Source organism: Callionymus lyra, chromosome 18 (assembly GCF_982586985.1).
Source record: "Callionymus lyra chromosome 18, fCalLyr1.hap1.1, whole genome shotgun sequence".
NCBI lineage: Eukaryota > Metazoa > Chordata > Actinopteri > Syngnathiformes > Callionymidae > Callionymus > Callionymus lyra.
This window is the reverse complement of record NC_141835.1, coordinates 4385457-4405721: the sequence shown is the minus strand read 5'-3', so window position 1 is coordinate 4405721 and position 20265 is coordinate 4385457. Positions and strand designations below refer to the sequence as shown.

Below are 20265 nucleotides of genomic sequence, written 5' to 3'. Positions count from 1 at the left end.
GACATGAATATCTCTTTAAACACATGTTTTCAAGATTAAACATTTAAATTCTGTAGCTTTTTAAAGGAAAAGCCTTTGAAATAAACGTGTAGATCTCGTCAGTAAAGTTGTGATAAATGACATTAAAGGGAAACGAAGCAAGAAAACATCATTTATTCCTTGAGTTCAGTACAAACCACAGTATTTTCAGCACCAAAGACAGTTTTAATGAAGAATCACGACTGATTGTGATTATTTGGTTTGAGTTCGAGGTAAAGATGAAGATGAACGTAAGAACCAATCACAGACCAGCAAACGTGTCGACTCCCTCGGTGTGAGTGTCTGTGTGTGTGTGTGTGTCTGTGTGTGTGTGTGTGTGTGTGTGCGTGCGTGCGTGTGTGAGTGTGTGAGTGTGTGTGTGTGTGTGTGTGTGTGGGGGTGTGTGTGTCTGTGTGTGTGTGTGTGTGTGTGTGTGTGCGTGTGTGTGTGCGTGTGTGAGTGTGTGTGGGTGTGTGTGGGGGTGTGTGTGTGTGTGTGTGTGTGTGTGTGTGTGTGGGGGTGTGTGTGTCTGTGTGTGTGTGTGTGTGTGTGTGTGTGTGTGTGTGCGTGTGTGTGTGAGTGTGTGTGTGTGTGTGTGGGGGTGTGTGTGTGTGTGTGTGTGTGTGTGTGTGTGTGTGCGTGTGTGTGTGCGTGTGTGAGTGTGTGTGTGTGTGTGTGGGGGTGTGTGTGTGTGTGCGTGTGTGAGTGTGTGGGGGTGTGTGTGTGTGTGTGTGTGTGTGTGTGTGTGTGTGTGTGTGTGTGTGTGTGTGTGTGTGTGTGTGTGTGTGTGTGTGTATGTGTGTGTGTGTCTGTGTGGGGGTGTGTGTGTGTGCGGGTGTGTGTGTGTCGCGGCAGCAAAGGTTGTTTAACTCGCGTCATGTATGTTCGTCACATGTTCAAGTCGCACGTGTCGAAGCTTCAGGTCAAAGGTCAGGATCAACCGAACAACGATGATCGTTAAAATACACAAAAGTATTTTAGTCTCATCAGAAATATTGAATTTTATTATTTAAACGTTTTTTATGCATTATTTTAAAAAAATAATTTAGACCAATACTTTTTTTATTGAAATTTTGCATTTTATTTTTGTAATCACTAAATTAAAAAAAACACATACAGAATTTGATATTTTAATTCCAGTATTTAATTTTTTTTTAAATAATAGAATCATATTTTTTAATTCATAACATTTCAAATGTAATGTAAAAATATTCAAACAGACAATCTGAGCTACTTGATGGATCAGTCACATGATCCTCTGCCTGTCACATTATTGGCTGAAAGTTGATGGATCAGTCACATGATCCTCTGCCTGTCACATGATTGGCTGAAAGTTGATGGATCAGTCACATGATCCTCTGCCTGTCACATGATTGGCTGAAAGTTGGATCCAGTAGCTCTGTGCTCTGTTAGTTTGGTCTGGTGACTCTATTATTATTATACCAACATTTATATATTGCATTTAAAAGACTACAAATTAAACATTTAGAAAATGTACTTTTGAATAATTGGAATTAGAATATCAAACTCTGTACATTTGTTTTTAATTATTTTGAAAATATTTTAATTATTAACTTTATTTAAAAACAAAATAAACCTTTAATTTATAATTATTGAATTATATTATTCAAAGAACATCATTAAATCCTTAAAACCTTTCAAATCAAAACATTTCAACTTATTTCAACAAAAATTGTCAAAAATTCACATTTTTAATTGATTATTTTAATATTGATGCTACAGATATAGTAACATATAACTATGTCTAAACTGATGACCAAAGGTCACGGTCAAGGTCAAGCACACACACACACACACACACACACACACACACACACACACACACACACACACACACACACACACACACACACAACTGTGTGTTTACAAACTGGCAACAATCGGTTCAAGTCAAATCAAAGTCATTGAAGTTAGAAAAAAGTCGAGGGAATAAAAAAAAGAAAAAGTTTGTAAAAATTCATCCAAAATTTGGCAACCGGAGCAACGCGAAGCTCCTCGTCCTCCACCTAAACTACACTAAAATGACCTCCAGCGGGAGCGACCGTGACCCCGGGGTCGTCACTGGATGTTGGGCAGATGGTAGTTGAACCTGCGCAGGTTGAACTTCCTGTTGTCGACGGCGGGGAAGACGCTGCTGCCGGTCAGTTGAGGAAGATACTGAGGACGAGAGGACGCGTTTGAAAGAAGATCATCTGCAGGATCTGAGGGTTCTTCTCACCCCGGGCGGGAGGTGCTTGCGAGGGAAGCGCGTCCTCTTGTTCCGGTCCTGGTCCCGGTCCTGGTCCCGAGAGGACGTGGACTCGCTCTTCTGGCGCAGGCTGCTGAAGTACTGGTGCTGCAGGAGCCGCTCGCAGGAGGAGCGCTCGCCGGGATCCATCTGAACACAGTCCTGGACCAGAACCACAGCTACTGTTGCAGTGCATCATGGGACGCATGCTGCCGTTTATGGCTAAACATTTTGTTGGATTTATCATTCTTTCCCTTTAAAGTATTTATTTTATTGAGTACGGTTTTGATTGTTTAAGCGCTTTGTGACCCTGGTCTGGAAAAGCTCTCTATAAATACAAATGACTTACTTTTGTTCGTCATCGACCACCAGTGTTGATAATTAAATTTTAGAATATTAATTAACAAATAATTAAAAAAAATTAATAGTAAATAAATACAATATTAAATTGAATTATTAAAAAAAAACAAAGAAAATATTAAATTTAATTTAAAAAAAGAAAAGAAAAATCAACCATAAAGAAAATATTAAATTAAATTATTAAAAAAAAAGAAAATATTAAATTAAATTAAAAAAACAAAGAAAAAACAAAGAAAAAATTATATTAAATTATTTAAAAAAGAAAAAAACATAAAGAATATATTAAATTCAATTATTCAAAAAATAAAAAACTAAGAAAATATAAAATTCAATTATTAAAAAACAAAGAAAATATTAAATTCAATTATTTAAAAAAACAAAGAAAATATTAAATTTAATTAAAAAAAAGAAAATAAAAATCAACCATAAAGAAAAAATTAAATTAAATTATTTAAAAAAAAAGAAAAAAAAAAGAAAATATTAAATTAAATTTAAAAAAAAGAAAAAATTATATTAAATTATTTAAAAAAGAAAAAACATAAAGAATATATTAAATTCAATTATTCAAAAAATAAAAAACGGAGAAAATATCAAATTCAATTATTAAAAAACAAAGAAAATATTAAATTCAATTATTAAAAAACAAAGAAAATATTAAATTCAATTATTAAAAAACAAAGAAAATATTAAATACAATTAATAAAAAAAGAAAAAACTAAGAAAACATTAAATTCAATTATTCAAAAAAGAAGAAAAGAAAAAATCAACCATAAATATAGAAAATATTCAATTTATTAATTAATTCAAAAAACAAAAAGTCAACAAAAAAGGAAATATTAAATTAAATTATTAAAAAATCAACCATAAATAAATAAAATATTAAATTAATTAAAAAACAAGACAAATTGGCAACTTGTCTGATTGAGGTTTGAGTATCTGCTGTGCTGCCCCCTTGTGGTCCCTGAAATGTACTTGACATGTTTTTATATTCATGTTATAGTTATAGTTAATGTTATTTTTATTGTTATAGTTATAGTTATTGTTATTGTTATCGTTGCTTTCCATCTCTTCTCTTGCAAAATCACTCAAAAACGGATGATTTTTGAAGGAAGATACAGCTTCCATCTAGTCTTCCATCTGGATCTACAAATCCTTTGCAGGATGTGTCAGTGGTGGCAAGAGAGCTACAGGTAAAGCATCTTTTCTTCTTGATTCTAGCGCCACCTTCTGTCTGAGCTCATCATATATTCATGAGTTTCTACTTCTTTATTTGACCTCGTAGCGTAACTTTGTTCTCTTTAACTCGACATATTTGACAAACACTCTGGTTTACCTTCAACAGACTCAGAGCCTCGTGCGACAGGTTTGGATATTTATGTTCCAACGTTTCCTGGGAGAGAAAACAAAATAAATGTTATTTATCATGTTATCTTTACGTGTCACCAGACATTAGCAAACGAGCACCGAGCTACTGGATTCAGCTTCAGCCAATCATACGACACCCAGAGGATCATGTGACTGATCGATCCATCAGAATAACTATCAGAATAACTATGAGAACAACTATCAGAACAACTATGAGAACAACCATCAGAACAACTACCAGAACAGCCATCAGAACAACTATGAGAAGAATCATCAAAATAACCATCAGAACAACCATCAGAATAACTATCAGAAGAACCATCAGAATAACCATCAGAACAACTATCAGAAGAACCATCAAAATAACCATCAGAACAACTATCAGAGCAACAATCAGCACAACAATCAGAACAACTATCAGAAGAACCATCAAAATAACTATCAGAATAACCATCAGAACAACTATCAGAACAACCATCAGAACAACTATCAGAACAACTATCAGAACAACCATCAGGAGAACTATCAGAACAACCATCAGCACAACAATCAGAACAACTATCAGAAGAACCATCAAAATAACCATCAGAACAACCATCAGAACAACTATCAGAACAACCATCAGAACAACAATCAGAACAACTATCAGAACAACCATCAGAAGAACTATCAGAACAACCATCAGAACAACTATCAGAACAACCATCAGAACAACTATCAGAACAGCCATCAGAACAACTATCAGAAGAATCATCAAAACAACCATCAGAATAACCATCAGAACAACTATCAGAACAACCATCAGCACAACAATCAGAACAACTATCAGAACAACCATCAGAAGAACTATCAGAACAACCATCAGAAGAACTATCAGAACAACCATCAGAACAACTATCAGAACAACTATCAGAACAACTATCAGAACAACCATCAGAAGAACTATCAGAACAACCATCAGAACAACTATCAGAAGATCCATCAAAATAACCATCAGAACAACTATCAGAACAACCATCAGCACAACTATCAGAACAACTATCAGAAGAACTATCAGAACAACCATCAGAACAACCATCAGAACAACTATCAGAACAACTATCATAAGAACTCCACTCACCATCTCCTGAGGCTCTGGGATGGAGACTCCGCTGAAGAACTGGTTGTTGCTGAAGACCAGCTGGTGTCGAGGGATCAGATCTCCTGCAGGAACAGACCTTGAGTTCCTGGACCATCATCTCCCCACAGACGGATCCTCACCCAGAGTCCTGCGGATCAGGTACAGCTGGTCCATGTCGGACTTGCCGGGCCACAGAGGAAGACCCGACAGCAGCTCGGCGAACACGCAGCCGACGGCCCAGACGTCCACAGCAGCTCCGTACTGAGTGTCGCCCACCAGCAGCTCCGGCGCTCGGTACCATCGGGTCGCCACGTAGTCCGTGTAGTAGTCACATGGTCCGGCTGAAGTCACATGACATTTCTATCACGACCACAGGGGGCGATAAAGTACCGTGGCCCGGAGGAACACATTTACAAACTAGAAAATTGTACATTTGTTTCCAAAGTTTGTTTATTTGTTTCAGGAAACTTGTAATTTTGTATCAGAATTTTTACATTAATTTCAGTTTGTTTTTGCTGAAAATTCCAAGGTTTGTTCCTTTTTAAAAAAAAATGTGTTTGTACGTATGTTACCAAATTTTGTAAATGTGTCTCAGGAATATTTTTAATTTTTTTGTAATTTTGCTTCAGAATTATTTCACATGACGTTTCTAACTGATATCACGACCACAGGTAGGGGGCGATCAAGGGTCACATGATGTTTCTAACTGATGTCACGACCACAGGTAGGGGGCGATCAAGGGTCACATGATGTTTCTAACTGATATCACGACCACAGGTAGGGGGCGATCAAGGGTCACATGATGTTTCTAATTGATATCACGACCACAGGTAGGGGGCGATCAAGGGTCACATGATGTTTCTAACTGATATCACGACCACAGGTAGGGGGCGATCAAGGGTCACATGATGTTTCTAACTGATATCACGACCACAGGTAGGGGGCGATCAAGGGTCACATGATGTTTCTAACTGATGTCACGACCACAGGTAGGGGGCGATCAAGGGTCACATGATGTTTCTTACTGATATCACGACCACAGGTAGGGGGCGATCAAGGGTCACATGATGTTTCTAACTGATGTCACGACCACAGGTAGGGGGCGATCAAGGGTCACATGATGTTTCTAACTGATATCACGACCACAGGTAGGGGGCGATCAAGGGTCACATGATGTTTCTAACTGATGTCACGACCACAGGTAGGGGGCGATCAAGGGTCACATGATGTTTCTAACTGATGTCACGACCACAGGTAGGGGGCGATCAAGGGTCACATGATGTTTCTAACTGATATCACGACCACAGGTAGGGGGCGATCAAGGGTCACATGATGTTTCTAACTGATGTCACGACCACAGGTAGGGGGCGATCAAGGGTCACATGACGTTTCTAACTGATGTCACGACCACAGGTAGGGGGCGATCAAGGGTCACATGATGTTTCTAACTGATATCACGACCACAGGTAGGGGGCGATCAAGGGTCACATGATGTTTCTAACTGATATCACGACCACAGGTAGGGGGCGATCAAGGGTCACATGATGTTTCTAACTGATGTCACGACCACAGGTAGGGGGCGATCAAGGGTCACATGATGTTTCTAACTGATATCACGACCACAGGTAGGGGGCGATCAAGGGTCACATGATGTTTCTAACTGATATCACGACCACAGGTAGGGGGCGATCAAGGGTCACATGATGTTTCTAACTGATATCACGACCACAGGTAGGGGGCGATCAAGGGTCACATGATGTTTCTAACTGATATCACGACCACAGGTAGGGGGCGATCAAGGGTCACATGATGTTTCTAATTGATATCACGACCACAGGTAGGGGGCGATCAAGGGTCACATGATGTTTCTAACTGATATCACGACCACAGGTAGGGGGCGATCAAGGGTCACATGATGTTTCTAATTGATATCACGACCACAGGTAGGGGGCGATCAAGGGTCACATGATGTTTCTAATTGATATCACGACCACAGGTAGGGGGCGATCAAGGGTCACATGATGTTTCTAACTGATATCACGACCACAGGTAGGGGGCGATCAAGGGTCACATGATGTTTCTAACTGATATCACGACCACAGGTAGGGGGCGATCAAGGGTCACATGATGTTTCTAACTGATATCACGACCACAGGTAGGGGGCGATCAAGGGTCACATGACTCACTGAGGATTCTTGCGAAGCCGAAGTCACAGAGTTTAATGACCTGATGTTTGGTGATGAGGATGTTCTCAGGCTTCACGTCTCTATGGATGCACTGAGGAGAAACAACTGGTGAGACGTGAACGTATGGAGGAGGAGGACGGAGGAGGAAGGAGGAGAAAGAGGGAGGAGGAGAGGAAGAAAGAGGGAGGAGGATGGAGGAGGAAGGAGGAGAACAGAGGAGGACAGAGGAAGATGGAAGAGGGAGGAGGAGAACAGAGGAAGAAGGAGGAGAATGGAGGAAGAAGGAGGAGAATGGAGGAAGAAGGAGGAGAAGGAGAACGGAGGAGGAGAATGGAGGAAGGAGGAGGAGAATGGAGGAAGAAGGAGGAGAATGGAGGAAGAAGGAGGAGAAGGAGAACGGAGGAGGAGAATGGAGGAAGGAGGAGGAGAATGGAGGAAGAAGGAGGAGAATGGAGGAAGAAGGAGGAGAAGGAGAACGGAGGAGGAGAACGGAGGAAGGAGGAGGAGAATGGAGGAAGGAGGAGGAGAATGGAGGAAGAAGGAGGAGAATGGAGGAAGAAGGAGGAGAAGGAGAACAGAGGAGGAGAACGGAGGAAGGAGGAGGAGAATGGAGGAAGGAGGAGGAGAATGGAGGAAGAAGGAGGAGAATGGAGGAAGAAGGAGGAGAAGGAGGAGAAGGAGAACGGAGGAGGAGAACGGAGAAAGGAGGAGGAGAATGGAGGAAGAAGGAGGAGAATGGAGGAAGAAGGAGGAGAAGGAGAAGGAGAACGGAGGAGGAGAACGGAGGAAGGAGGAGGAGAATGGAGGAAGGAGGAGGAGAATGGAGGAAGAAGGAGGAGAAGGGAGGAAGAAGGAGGAGAAGGAGAACGGAGGAGGAGAACGGAGGAGGAGAACGGAGGAAGGAGGAGGAGAATGGAGGAAGGAGGAGGAGAATGGAGGAAGAAGGAGGAGAATGGAGGAAGAAGGAGGAGAAGGAGAACGGAGGAGGAGAACGGAGAAAGGAGGAGGAGAATGGAGGAAGGAGGAGGAGAATGGAGGAAGAAGGAGGAGAAGGAGAAGGAGAACGGAGGAGGAGAACGGAGGAAGGAGGAGGAGAATGGAGGAAGGAGGAGGAGAATGGAGGAAGAAGGAGGAGAAGGAGAAGGAGAAGGAGAACAGAGGAGGAGAACAGAGGAAGAAGCAGGAAGAGGAGGAGGAGAAGGAGAACAGAGGAGGACAGAGGAGGACAGAGGAGGACAGAGGAGAAAACAGAGAGTGTGAAGAAGACGTACATTCTGTTTGTGACAGAAGTTTACAGCCTGCAGAGTTTGCCACGTGATGCTTCTCACCAGGTTCTCTGGAACTCTGAGGAGACACTGGTTAGTAATAGAAGTACATGGATAGAAAAATACTGGTTAGTAATAGAAGTACATGGATAGAAAAATACTGGTTAGTAATAAAAGTACATGGATAGAAAAATACTGGTTAGTAATAGAAATACATGGATATAAAAATACTGGTTAGTAATAGAAATACATGGATAGAAAAATACTGGTTAGTAATAGAAATACATGGATATAAAAATACTTGTTATGAATACAAATTTATGGATAGAAAAATACTAAGATAAAAAACTTTTATCCTGATGTTGTTTTTTGGCACGTCTTTTCTTTTTAAACTATTTATTCCAATAATTTCTAAATTGAAATGTTGAATTTATTTTTATTGAAAAATTGAATTTCCACAGAGTTTAATATTCTTATTTCAATAATAAAATAATAATAACAAAAGCTAAATTAAATATGTTTTAATTCATAGTCTTTTTAATTCACTATGAAAACATTGGTATAATTCACCAGACATTATGGTATTTAAACATTTTAACATTTAAAACGCAACGAATTGAAAAACAATTAAGAAAAATATTTTTTGAAATATATTAATATTAATCTGTATCTATTATTTTAATTAATTTAGAAAAATATTGACATTTTCTTTTTCAACTTTTGAAAATAAACCTATTAATTATTCAATGATTGAATTCAACCCTTCAATATATAAATGGTTGAATCTTATTCTTAAAGATAACATTACATTTGTAACATTTAAAACAGTGTTTCCACGGGTTAACTAGCGCTAACTAACATGTTTCAATAGTGTTTCCACGGGTTAACTAACACTAACTAACATGTTTCAATAATGTTTCCACGGGTAAACTAACACTAACTAACATGTTTCAATAGTGTTTCCACAGGTTAACTAACACTAACTAACATGTTTCAATAGTGTTTCCACGGGTTAACTAACGCTAACTAACATGTTTCAATAGTGTTTCCACGGGTTAACTAACACTAACTAACATGTTTCAATAATGTTTCCACGGGTAAACTAACACTAACTAACATGTTTCAATAATGTTTCCACGGGTAAACTAACACTAACTAACATGTTTCAATACTGTTTTCACGGGTTAACTAACACTAAATAACATGTTTCAATAGTGTTTCCACGGGTTAACTAACGCTAACTAACATGTTTCAATAGTGTTTCCACGGGTTAATTAACAAACTAACATGTTTCAATAGTGTCTCCACGGGTTAACTAGCGCTAACTAACATGTTTCAATAGTGTTTCCACGGGTTAACTAACGCTAACTAACATGTTTCAATAGTGTTTCCACGGGTTAACTAACACTAACTAACATGTTTCAATAATGTTTCCACGGGTAAACTAATACTAACTAACATGTTTCAATAGTGTTTTCACGGGTTAACTAACACTAAATAACATGTATCAATAGTGTTTCAACGGGTTAACTAATGCTAACTAACATGTTTCAATAGTGTTTCCACGGGTTAATTAACAAACTAACATGTTTCAATAGTGTCTCCACGGGTTAACTAGCGCTAACTAACATGTTTCAATATTGTTTCCAAGGGTTAACTAGCGCTAACTAACATGTTTCAATAGTGTTTCCACGGGTTAACTAACGCTAACTAACATGTTTCAATAGTGTCTCCACGGGTTAACTAACGCTAACTAACATGTTTCAATAGTGTTTCCACGGGTTAACTGACACTAACTAACATGTTTCAATAATGTTTCCACGGGTAAACTAACACTAAATAACATGTTTCAATACTGTTTTCACGGGTTAACTAACGCTAACTAACATGTTTCAATACTGTTTTCACGGGTTAACTAACACTAAATAACATGTTTCAATAGTGTTTCCACGGGTTAACTAACGCTAACTAACATGTTTCAATAGTGTTTCCACGGGTTAATTAACAAACTAACATGTTTCAATAGTGTCTCCACGGGTTAACTAGCGCTAACTAACATGTTTCAATAGTGTTTCCAAGGGTTAACTAGCGCTAACTAACATGTTTCAATAGTGTTTCCACGGGTTAACTAGCGCTAACTAACATGTTTCAATAGTGTTTCCACGGGTTAACTAGCGCTAACTAACATGTTTCAATAGTGTCTCCACGGGTTAACTAGCGCTAACTAACATGTTTCAATAGTGTCTCCACGGGTTAACTAGCGCTAACTAACATGTTTCAATAGTGTCTCCACAGGTTAACTAGCGCTAACTAACATGTTTCAATAGTGTTTCCACGGGTTAACTAGCGCTAACTAACATGTTTCAATAGTGTTTCCACAGGTTAATTAGCGCTAACTAACATGTTTCAATAGTGTTTCCACGGGTTAACTAGCGCTAACTAACATGTTTCAATAGTGTCTCCACGGGTTAACTAGCGCTAACTAACATGTTTCGATAGTGTTTCCACGGGTTAACTAGCGCTAACTAACATGTTTCAATAGTGTCTCCACGGGTTAACTAGCGCTAACTAACATGTTTCAATAGTGTCTCCACGGGTTAACTAGCGCTAACTAACATGTTTCAATAGTGTCTCCACGGGTTAACTAGCGCTAACTAACATGTTTCAATAGTGTTTCCACGGGTTAATTAGCGCTAACTAACATGTTTCAATAGTGTTTCCACTGGTTAACTAGCGCTAACTAACATGTTTCAATAGTGTTTCCATGGGTTAACTAGCGCTAACTAACATGTTTCAATAGTGTCTCCACGGGTTAACTAGCGCTAACTAACGTGTTTCGATAGTGTTTCCACGGGTTAACTAGCACTAACTAACATGTTTCAATAGTTTTTCCACTGGTTAACTAGCGCTAACTAACATGTTTCAATAGTGTCTCCACGGGTTAACTAGCGCTAACTAACATGTTTCAATAGTGTCTCCACGGGTTAACTAGCGCTAACTAACATGTTTCAATAGTGTTTCCACTGGTTAACTAGCGCTAACTAACATGTTTCAATAGTGTCTCCACGGGTTAACTAGCGCTAACTAACATGTTTCAATAGTGTCTCCACGGGTTAACTAGCGCTAACTAACATGTTTCGATAGTGTTTCCACGGGTTAACTAGCGCTAACTAACATGTTTCAATAGTGTCTCCACGGGTTAACTAGCGCTAACTAACATGTTTCAATAGTGTCTCCACGGGTTAACTAATGCTAACTAACATGTTTCAATAGTGTTTCCACGGGTTAACTAGCGCTAACTAACATGTTTCAATAGTGTCTCCACGGGTTAACTAGCGCTAACTAACATGTTTCAATAGTGTTTCCACGGGTTAACTAGCGCTAACTAACATGTTTCAATAGTGTTTCCACGGGTTAACTAGCGCTAACTAACATGTTTCAATAGTGTTTCCACGGGTTAACTAGCGCTAACTAACATGTTTCAATAGTGTTTCCACGGGTTAACTAACGCTAACTAACATGTTTCAATAGTGTTTCCAGGGGTTAACTAGCGCTAACTAACATGTTTCATAGTGTCTCCACGGGTTAACTAGCGCTAACTAACATGTTTCAATAGTGTTTCCACGGGTTAACTAGCGCTAACTAACATGTTTCAATAGTGTCTCCACGGGTTAACTAGCGCTAACTAACATGTTTCAATAGTGTCTCCACGGGTTAACTAGCGCTAACTAACATGTTTCAATAGTGTCTCCACGGGTTAACTAATGCTAACTAACATGTTTCAATAGTGTTTCCACGGGTTAACTAGCGCTAACTAACATGTTTCAATAGTGTTTCCACGGGTTAACTAGCGCTAACTAACATGTTTCAATAGTGTCTCCACGGGTTAACTAGCGCTAACTAACGTGTTTCGATAGTGTTTCCACGGGTTAACTAGCGCTAACTAACATGTTTCAATAGTGTTTCCACTGGTTAACTAGCGCTAACTAACATGTTTCAATAGTGTCTCCACGGGTTAACTAGCGCTAACTAACATGTTTCAATAGTGTCTCCACGGGTTAACTAGCGCTAACTAACATGTTTCCACGGGTTAACTAGCGCTAACTAACATGTTTCAATAGTGTCTCCACGGGTTAACTAATGCTAACTAACATGTTTCAATAGTGTTTCCACGGGTTAACTAGCGCTAACTAACATGTTTCAATAGTGTTTCCACGGGTTAACTAGTGCTAACTAACATGTTTCAATAGTGTCTCCACGGGTTAACTAGCGCTAACTAACATGTTTCAATAGTGTCTCCACGGGTTAACTAGCGCTAACTAACATGTTTCAATAGTGTTTCCACGGGTTAACTAGCGCTAACTAACATGTTTCAATAGTGTTTCCACGGGTTAACTAGCGCTAACTAACATGTTTCAATAGTGTTTCCACGGGTTAACTAGCGCTAACTAACATGTTTCAATAGTGTTTCCACGGGTTAACTAACGCTAACTAACATGTTTCAATAGTGTTTCCAGGGGTTAACTAGCGCTAACTAACATGTTTCATAGTGTCTCCACGGGTTAACTAGCGCTAACTAACATGTTTCAATAGTGTTTCCACGGGTTAACTAGCGCTAACTAACATGTTTCAATAGTGTTTCCATGGGTTAACTAATGCTAACTAACATGTTTCAATAGTGTTTCCACGGGTTAACTAGCGCTAACTAACATGTTTCAATAGTGTTTCCACGGGTTAACTAACGCTAACTAACATGTTTCAATAGTTTCTCCACGGGTTAACTAACGCTAACTAACATGTTTCAATAGTGTTTCCACGGGTTAACTAGCGCTAACTAACATGTTTCAATAGTGTCTCCACGGGTTAACTAGCGCTAACTAACATGTTTCAATAGTGTCTCCCCGGGTTAACTAACGCTAACTAACATGTTTCAATAGTGTCTCCACGGGTTAACTAACGCTAACTAACATGTTTCAATAGTGTCTCCACGGGTTAACTAACGCTAACTAACATGTTTCAATAGTGTCTCCACGGGTTAACTAGCGCTAACTAACATGTTTCAATAGTGTCTCCACGGGTTAACTAGCGCTAACTAACATGTTTCAATAGTGTCTCCACGGGTTAACTAACGCTAACTAACATGTTTCAATAGTGTCTCCACGGGTTAACTAACGCTAACTAACATGTTTCAATAGTGTCTCCACGGGTTAACTAGCGCTAACTAACATGTTTCAATAATGTTTCCACAGGTTAACTAGCGCTAACTAACATGTTTCAATAGTGTCTCCACGGGTTAACTAACGCTAACTAACATGTTTCAATAGTGTTTCCACGGGTTAACTAGCGCTAACTAACATGTTTCAATAGTGTCTCCACGGGTTAACTAGCGCTAACTAACATGTTTCAATAGTGTCTCCACGGGTTAACTAACGCTAACTAACATGTTTCAATAGTGTCTCCACGGGTTAACTAACGCTAACTAACATGTTTCAATAGTGTCTCCACGGGTTAACTAGCGCTAACTAACATGTTTCAATAGTGTCTCCACGGGTTAACTAGCGCTAACTAACATGTTTCAATAGTGTCTCCACGGGTTAACTAGCGCTAACTAACATGTTTCAATAGTGTCTCCACGGGTTAACTAGCGCTAACTAACATGTTTCAATAGTGTCTCCACGGGTTAACTAGCGCTAACTAACATGTTTCAATAATGTTTCCACGGGTAAACTAACACTAACTAACATGTTTCAATAATGTTTCCACGGGTAAACTAACACTAACTAACATGTTTCAATAGTGTCTCCACGGGTTAACTAGCGCTAACTAACATGTTTCAATAGTGTCTCCAAGGGTTAACTAGCGCTAACTAACATGTTCCTCTGATGCTCATCTGCATCTCAAACCGTCTCCGCGGCTCTTTTGTTGCTGCTGTTGCCGTGGAAACGTGTGAATCGAGGCTCGCGCCCGTTATTAACGACCTCCGACCTCCTGCTCTTTATCTTCTGCGACACCAGAGCGTCCAGACTTTTTAAATGTGGCTCAAAGACTGGGTTCCTGTAAACATTCTTCACGGCTCGAGGGCCGGCGTCCTGGACGACCAGCGCCGGGCCCGCGGGCCCCGGACACACAATGTACACACACGAGTGAATGTACACACACTTTGTGTAATGAGAAGCAACCGCGGCGGCAATTTATAGAGTAATGTTTCAGTGTCAGGCGTGTTCTGAGCTGATCTCCATCTTCATCCTCCTCTTAGTAGAACCTTCTCTTGTGTTTTCAGTTTTTTTAAATAAAGTTGTGTTTGAAAAGCTTATTTTTGTAATGACAATGTCTCACCACAGGGGGAGACAAATCCCGCGGAGATTAAACTATGATTTAATCGTCATTTAAAACCAGATTTATTTTCCAATTCGATTCTTTTTTGAATGACTCATGGGTCACTGACGTGTGAATCCTTTACTGCTGGAGTAGAAGAGCCGTCATTGTTCTTGTTTTTTTGTATATTAAATGGTACAAATAAGTTTAAACACAACAATTAATGCTGAATAAAAAGTCAAAACACTCGAAAAAACACGGTATATTTATTGGAAAACAATTTTAAGTCCTGACTCTTGGTTTTATTTAAATTTATTAAGACTTTTATAATTAAATCAATAAAAACCAATTCAATCTTTCAATATAAAAACTATTTAATTACATGATTCAATAAAAACTAATTTAGCCTTTAAATATATAAATTATTGAATGCCCTGAACCTAAAAAAACGAAAGATTTCGATGTAAAAATGACTAGTTTGAAGTCCTGGCCTCTTTATCTATTAAATCTAATAATTATGGGATAATTTATTCAATAAAAACTAATTTAACCTTAAATATATACATTATTTAAAGAACAGAACTTAAAAAACTAAAGATTTCGATGTAAAAATGACTAGTTTGAAGTCCTGGCCTCTTTATCTATTAAATCTTACAATTATGGTATAATTTGTTCAATAAAAACTAATTTAACCTTAAATATAAACATTATTTAATGAACAGAACCTAAAGAAAACCCAAAGGATTCCTGGCTCTAGTCCTGGCTCTTGGTTTTATCTATTAAATCTATGAATAATTGTATCATTTATTTAATACAAATGTAAATATATTTCAGAATTTATAAAAAATAATGTTCAATTACCAACATATTAAAAAATCAATGGGTTAAGAAGGAAATCAAATCATTTAAAACAACAATAAGAAATAAAAATGTGTTGAACAAAAGCCCGGGCCGGACCCAGGACCTCCACCCACCCTCTGGGGTGCCGGTCCAGCTCGTGGAGCACGGTGTGGTCGCAGTACTCGAACACCAGGTGAAGTCTGCGCTTCCTCCTGAAGACCTCCAGCAGGTTCACCAGGTTGATGTGTTTGAGTTGCTGAAGAACAAACACGAGCTTCAAACACACGCGTGAAAGAAGACGCTCGTAAACACACCGTTGTCATGACGACGGATCCCGTCTCTACTTTACGAGCCCCCCCCCCCCCCACGTATGACGGATGGAAGCCGTTCTTCCATGACCTTGAAACTCCTGCGTGTCCTTCAGGTTTGTTGAGTCTCAGGAGGTTATTGTGCAGCTGTGGACCTCTTTACAATCCTGCCCTAAGAGTTCTAAAGCAGCAACAAACTTGTCTCCTGAACTTTACTGTCAGAGGTTCCTGCTGCTCAACACACTCCACCTGCACTAGACTCTTTACTGAGGGAGTCTGAGGAGCTTTTATTCTGAAGGACTGTCAAGAAATAATATATATTTCACTCTTTATATCGTGAGAAGATATGATGGAGGGATGAAGGAGGAGGAGACTAGCAAAGAGGAGGAAGAAGAAAAGTAGATACAATTCTATCCGAAAGAAGAATAAGATTAGGACGAAGAAAAACAGGAGACAAGAAGATGAAAGTAAAATAAAAAGAAGATGAAAGTAGAAAAAGGAAAGATTAAAAAAAGATCAGGAAAAGAGGGAAGATGAAGATAAATGTAAATAGAAAAAAAAAGAAAATAAAGAATAGAAAGAAGAAAGTAAATAATAGGAAAACCAAAAAGAAGACGAGGAATAGAAAGAAGATGAAAGTCAGGAAAAGCATGAATAAAAGGAAGATAAAGAATAGAAAGGGGAAGTAGAAATTAAATGAAAAGAAGATGAAAGTAAAAATAGAAGGATTAAGAAAAAACAAGGAATAGAAATCAGAAGATGAAGATACATGTGAAGAATAGAATAAAAGAAAATAAAGAATAGAAAGAAAAAAGTAAATAATAGGAAAACAAAAAAGAAGACGAGAAATAGAAAGAAGATGAAAGTCAGGAAAAGCGAGAAGAAAAAGAAGATAAAGAATAGAAAGACGATGAAGACAAAATTAAAAAATAGAAAGTAGAAGATGAAGAAGAGAAAGATGATGAAGGTTAGGAAAAAGAAGATTATAAAGAAGAAGGTGAAGATGAATGTAAAGAATATAAAAAGAAAATGAAGAATAGAAAAAATATTTGAAAAGAAGATAAAGAATAGAGAGAACATTAAGATGAAAAAACAGAAAGATGATGATTAAAATATAAAAAGGAGAGAAAAATGAAGAATAGCAAGAAAAAGTGGAGATAAAAATAGAAAGAGGAAAAAGAATAGAAAGATGAAGAAGTAAAGAAAACAAAGACATATAAAGAAGATGGAAAAGAAGAACAGAAAACGATGAACAATAATTCAACAAAGATGAAGGGAATGAACCGGAGAAGGAAGAAGATAAATGACAAGAATGGGAAGAAGAAGAAAGAGAAAAACAGACTAATAAGAAGACAAAGAAGACAAAAACATAAAAAAGTGATGTGAAAGAAAAAAAGTAAATGAGGAATGAAAGAAGACATGAACAGGAAAAAGGAGAGTAAAATATCCATCTTATTTTGAAAGCAGACAGGAAGTACCTTCAACATCCTGATCTCTCTCAGCGCGATCTTCTTGATCACAGGGTCGTCCTCTGACTCCACGAACTTCTTAATGGCAACGATCTGTCCCGACTCTCTGCTCCTGCACTTGAACACAACACCGTACGAACCTTCTCCTATTTTACTGATCTTTTCGTATCTCTCCATCCTCGGCATCTGACCTCCTGCTCCAGGCTGAGGAGGAGAGGAGGAGAGGAGTGAGGAGGAGGAGGAGAGGAGTGAGGAGGAGAGAATAACTCTAGAGGAGGAGATAAGAGGAGGAGATAACAACTCTAGAGGAGGAGAGGAGGAGAGGAGTGCGGAGGAGAGAATAACTCTTGAGGAGGAGGAGGAGAGAACAACTCTAGAGGAGGAGAGGAGGAGAGGAGTGAGGAGGAGAGAACAACTCTAGAGGAGGAGATAAGAGGAAGAGGAGAGGAGAGAATAACTCTAGAAGGAGAGAACAACTATAGAGGAGGAGAGAAAAACTCTTGAGGAGGAGAGAACAACTCTAGAAGGAGAGAACAACTATAGAGGAGGAGAGAAAAACTCTTGAGGAGAAGAGAAGAAGAGGAGAGAACAACTCTAGAGGAGGAGAGAAGAGGAGGAGAGAACAACTCTAGAAGGAGGAGAGAACAACTCTAGAAGGAGAGAACAACTATAGAGGAGGAGAGAAGAGGAGGAGAGAACAACTCTTGAGGAGGAGAGAAGAGGAGGAGAGAACAACTCTAGAAGGAGGAGAGAAGAGGAGGAGAGAACAACTCTAGAAGGAGAGAACAACTATAGAGGAGGAGAGAAAAACTCTAAAGGAGGTGAGAAAAACTAGACGAGGAGAGAAGAGGAGGAGAGAACAACTCTAGATGGAGGAGAGAACAACTCTAGAGGAGGAGAGAAGAGGAGGAGAGAACAACTCTAGAAGGAGAGAACAACTATAGAGGAGGAGAGAAAAACTCTTGAGGAGGAGAGAAAAACTCTAGAGGAGGAGAGAAAAACTCTAGAGGAGGAGAGAACAACGCTAGAGGAGGAGATAAGAGGAGGAGAGAAAAACTCTAAAGGAGGGGAGAAAAACTCTAGGAGAGAACAACTCTAGAGGAGGAGGAGATAACAGGAGAGACAAACTCTAGAGGAGGAGATAAGAGGAGGAGAGAACAACTCTAGAAGGAGAGAAAAACTCTTGAGGAGGAGAGAAAAACTCTTGAGGAGGAGAGAAAAACTCTAGAGGAGGAGAGAACAATGCTAGAGGAGGAGATAAGAGGAGGAGAGAAAAACTCTAAAGGAGGTGAGAAAAACTCTAGGAGAGAACAACTCTAGAGGAGGAGGAGATAACAGGAGAGACAAACTCTAGAGGAGGAGAGAAGAGGAGGAGAGAACAACTCTAGAAGGAGAGAACAACTATAGAGGAGGAGAGAACAACTATAGAGGAGGAGAGAAAAACTCTTGAGGAGGAGAGAAAAACTCTTGAGGAGGAGAGAAAAACTCTAGAGGAGGAGAGAACAACGCTAGAGGAGGAGATAAGAGGAGGAGAGAAAAACTCTAAAGGAGGTGAGAAAAACTCTAGGAGAGAACAACTCTAGAGGAGATGGAGATAAGAGGAGAGAACAACTCTAGAGGAGGAGATAAGAGGAGAGACAAACTCTAGAGGAGGAGATAAGAGAGACAAACTCTCGCTTTTACATTCAAACCATCAGATCAACAACAGGAAGTCACGTGAAAGAAAAGCTAACAACTAACATTATATTTATTTTAACTTTATAAATTAAAAACAAATTATTTTCTACTTGTTTTTTGCAGAATTATTTATTTATTTTATCACAAATGTTTCTCCTTATTTGCTGCAAACATTCATTTGATTTTAGAAACGACGCTTCAGAGGAAACTAAACATCAAATATGACTGAAGCGCATCATACTTTCACAATAAAAGACATTTGTATCAAATTCAACTTGTTTCTCCAACAAAACTCTGTAAAGCTGCAGACATTCACCAGAAACAAACCTTGCAATGAGTCGTTAAATAGTTTAAAGTGAAGTAAAACCTACTTGAAGACGAGGATCATCAGAGAAGAAGCTGTGACGTGTTCACTCCTCCTGACGCACGTCAACACTGAGCTCGTGCGCGGAGATCAAAGGACGCTGCGGGAACACATCCGGTCACCTTTCACAATAAGACACGTCACTGGAGACGGGAAATGATTTAAAACTAAATTAATATCCTTAAAACGTCTTCACGTTATTGAAATGTATAGTGGAAAGATTTTACTATCGTAGAAATATATAAATATACTTAATACTTATATCGATTTAAATGTATGTATGCGTGTCATCTATAGTTTAAAAGCCAATAACGGAAAACATGTTGAAAGGGTTAAATTATTATTTAAAAAAAATCTACTGAATAACAATATTTAGAAGTAAGAATATCTAAAAACGAGAGTTTTAATCAAATAAAACTACTCACTGAATAAAAAACACGTCACTGACCACCTCTGAGAAAACGTTTAATCTCAGAAACAGTTTGCTGGTCAGTGAACGCATCATCTAGTTAATATGAAATTAATTTTTTTTTCTTTTATTTCAGTGATTTTTCTTTAGTTATAAAAACGTGAATCAAAGATTGAATTTCACTCGTAAATGCAACGGATTATAAGAAAGATGTAGAAGAAAATGAAGTTAAATATTTGGTAATTTATCTATTAGAAATTAGGAGAATTATCAACTTAAATATTCGAAAGCAAGATAAATGAATTCAAAGTGAGACTTTTA

General features: G+C 38.6%; 1 protein-coding gene across 1 annotated transcript; it reads right to left on the bottom strand.

Annotated features, from left to right (window-relative positions):
* Positions 1–1436: 1436 nt before the first annotated feature.
* On the bottom strand, positions 1437–19617 carry cdkl1 (cyclin dependent kinase like 1 (CDC2 related kinase)). Its single transcript, XM_087780517.1, has 10 exons — positions 19543–19617; positions 17504–17698; positions 15852–15973; positions 8569–8641; positions 7298–7388; positions 5252–5452; positions 5112–5194; positions 3960–4016; positions 2258–2428; positions 1437–2196 (listed from the first exon to the last, which is right to left on the bottom strand). The coding sequence occupies exons 2-10, from the start codon at positions 17678–17680 to the stop codon at positions 2098–2100; spliced, it is 1074 nt and encodes a 357-aa protein (XP_087636643.1). The 5' UTR covers positions 17681–17698; positions 19543–19617; the 3' UTR covers positions 1437–2097.
* Positions 19618–20265: the final 648 nt, after the last annotated feature.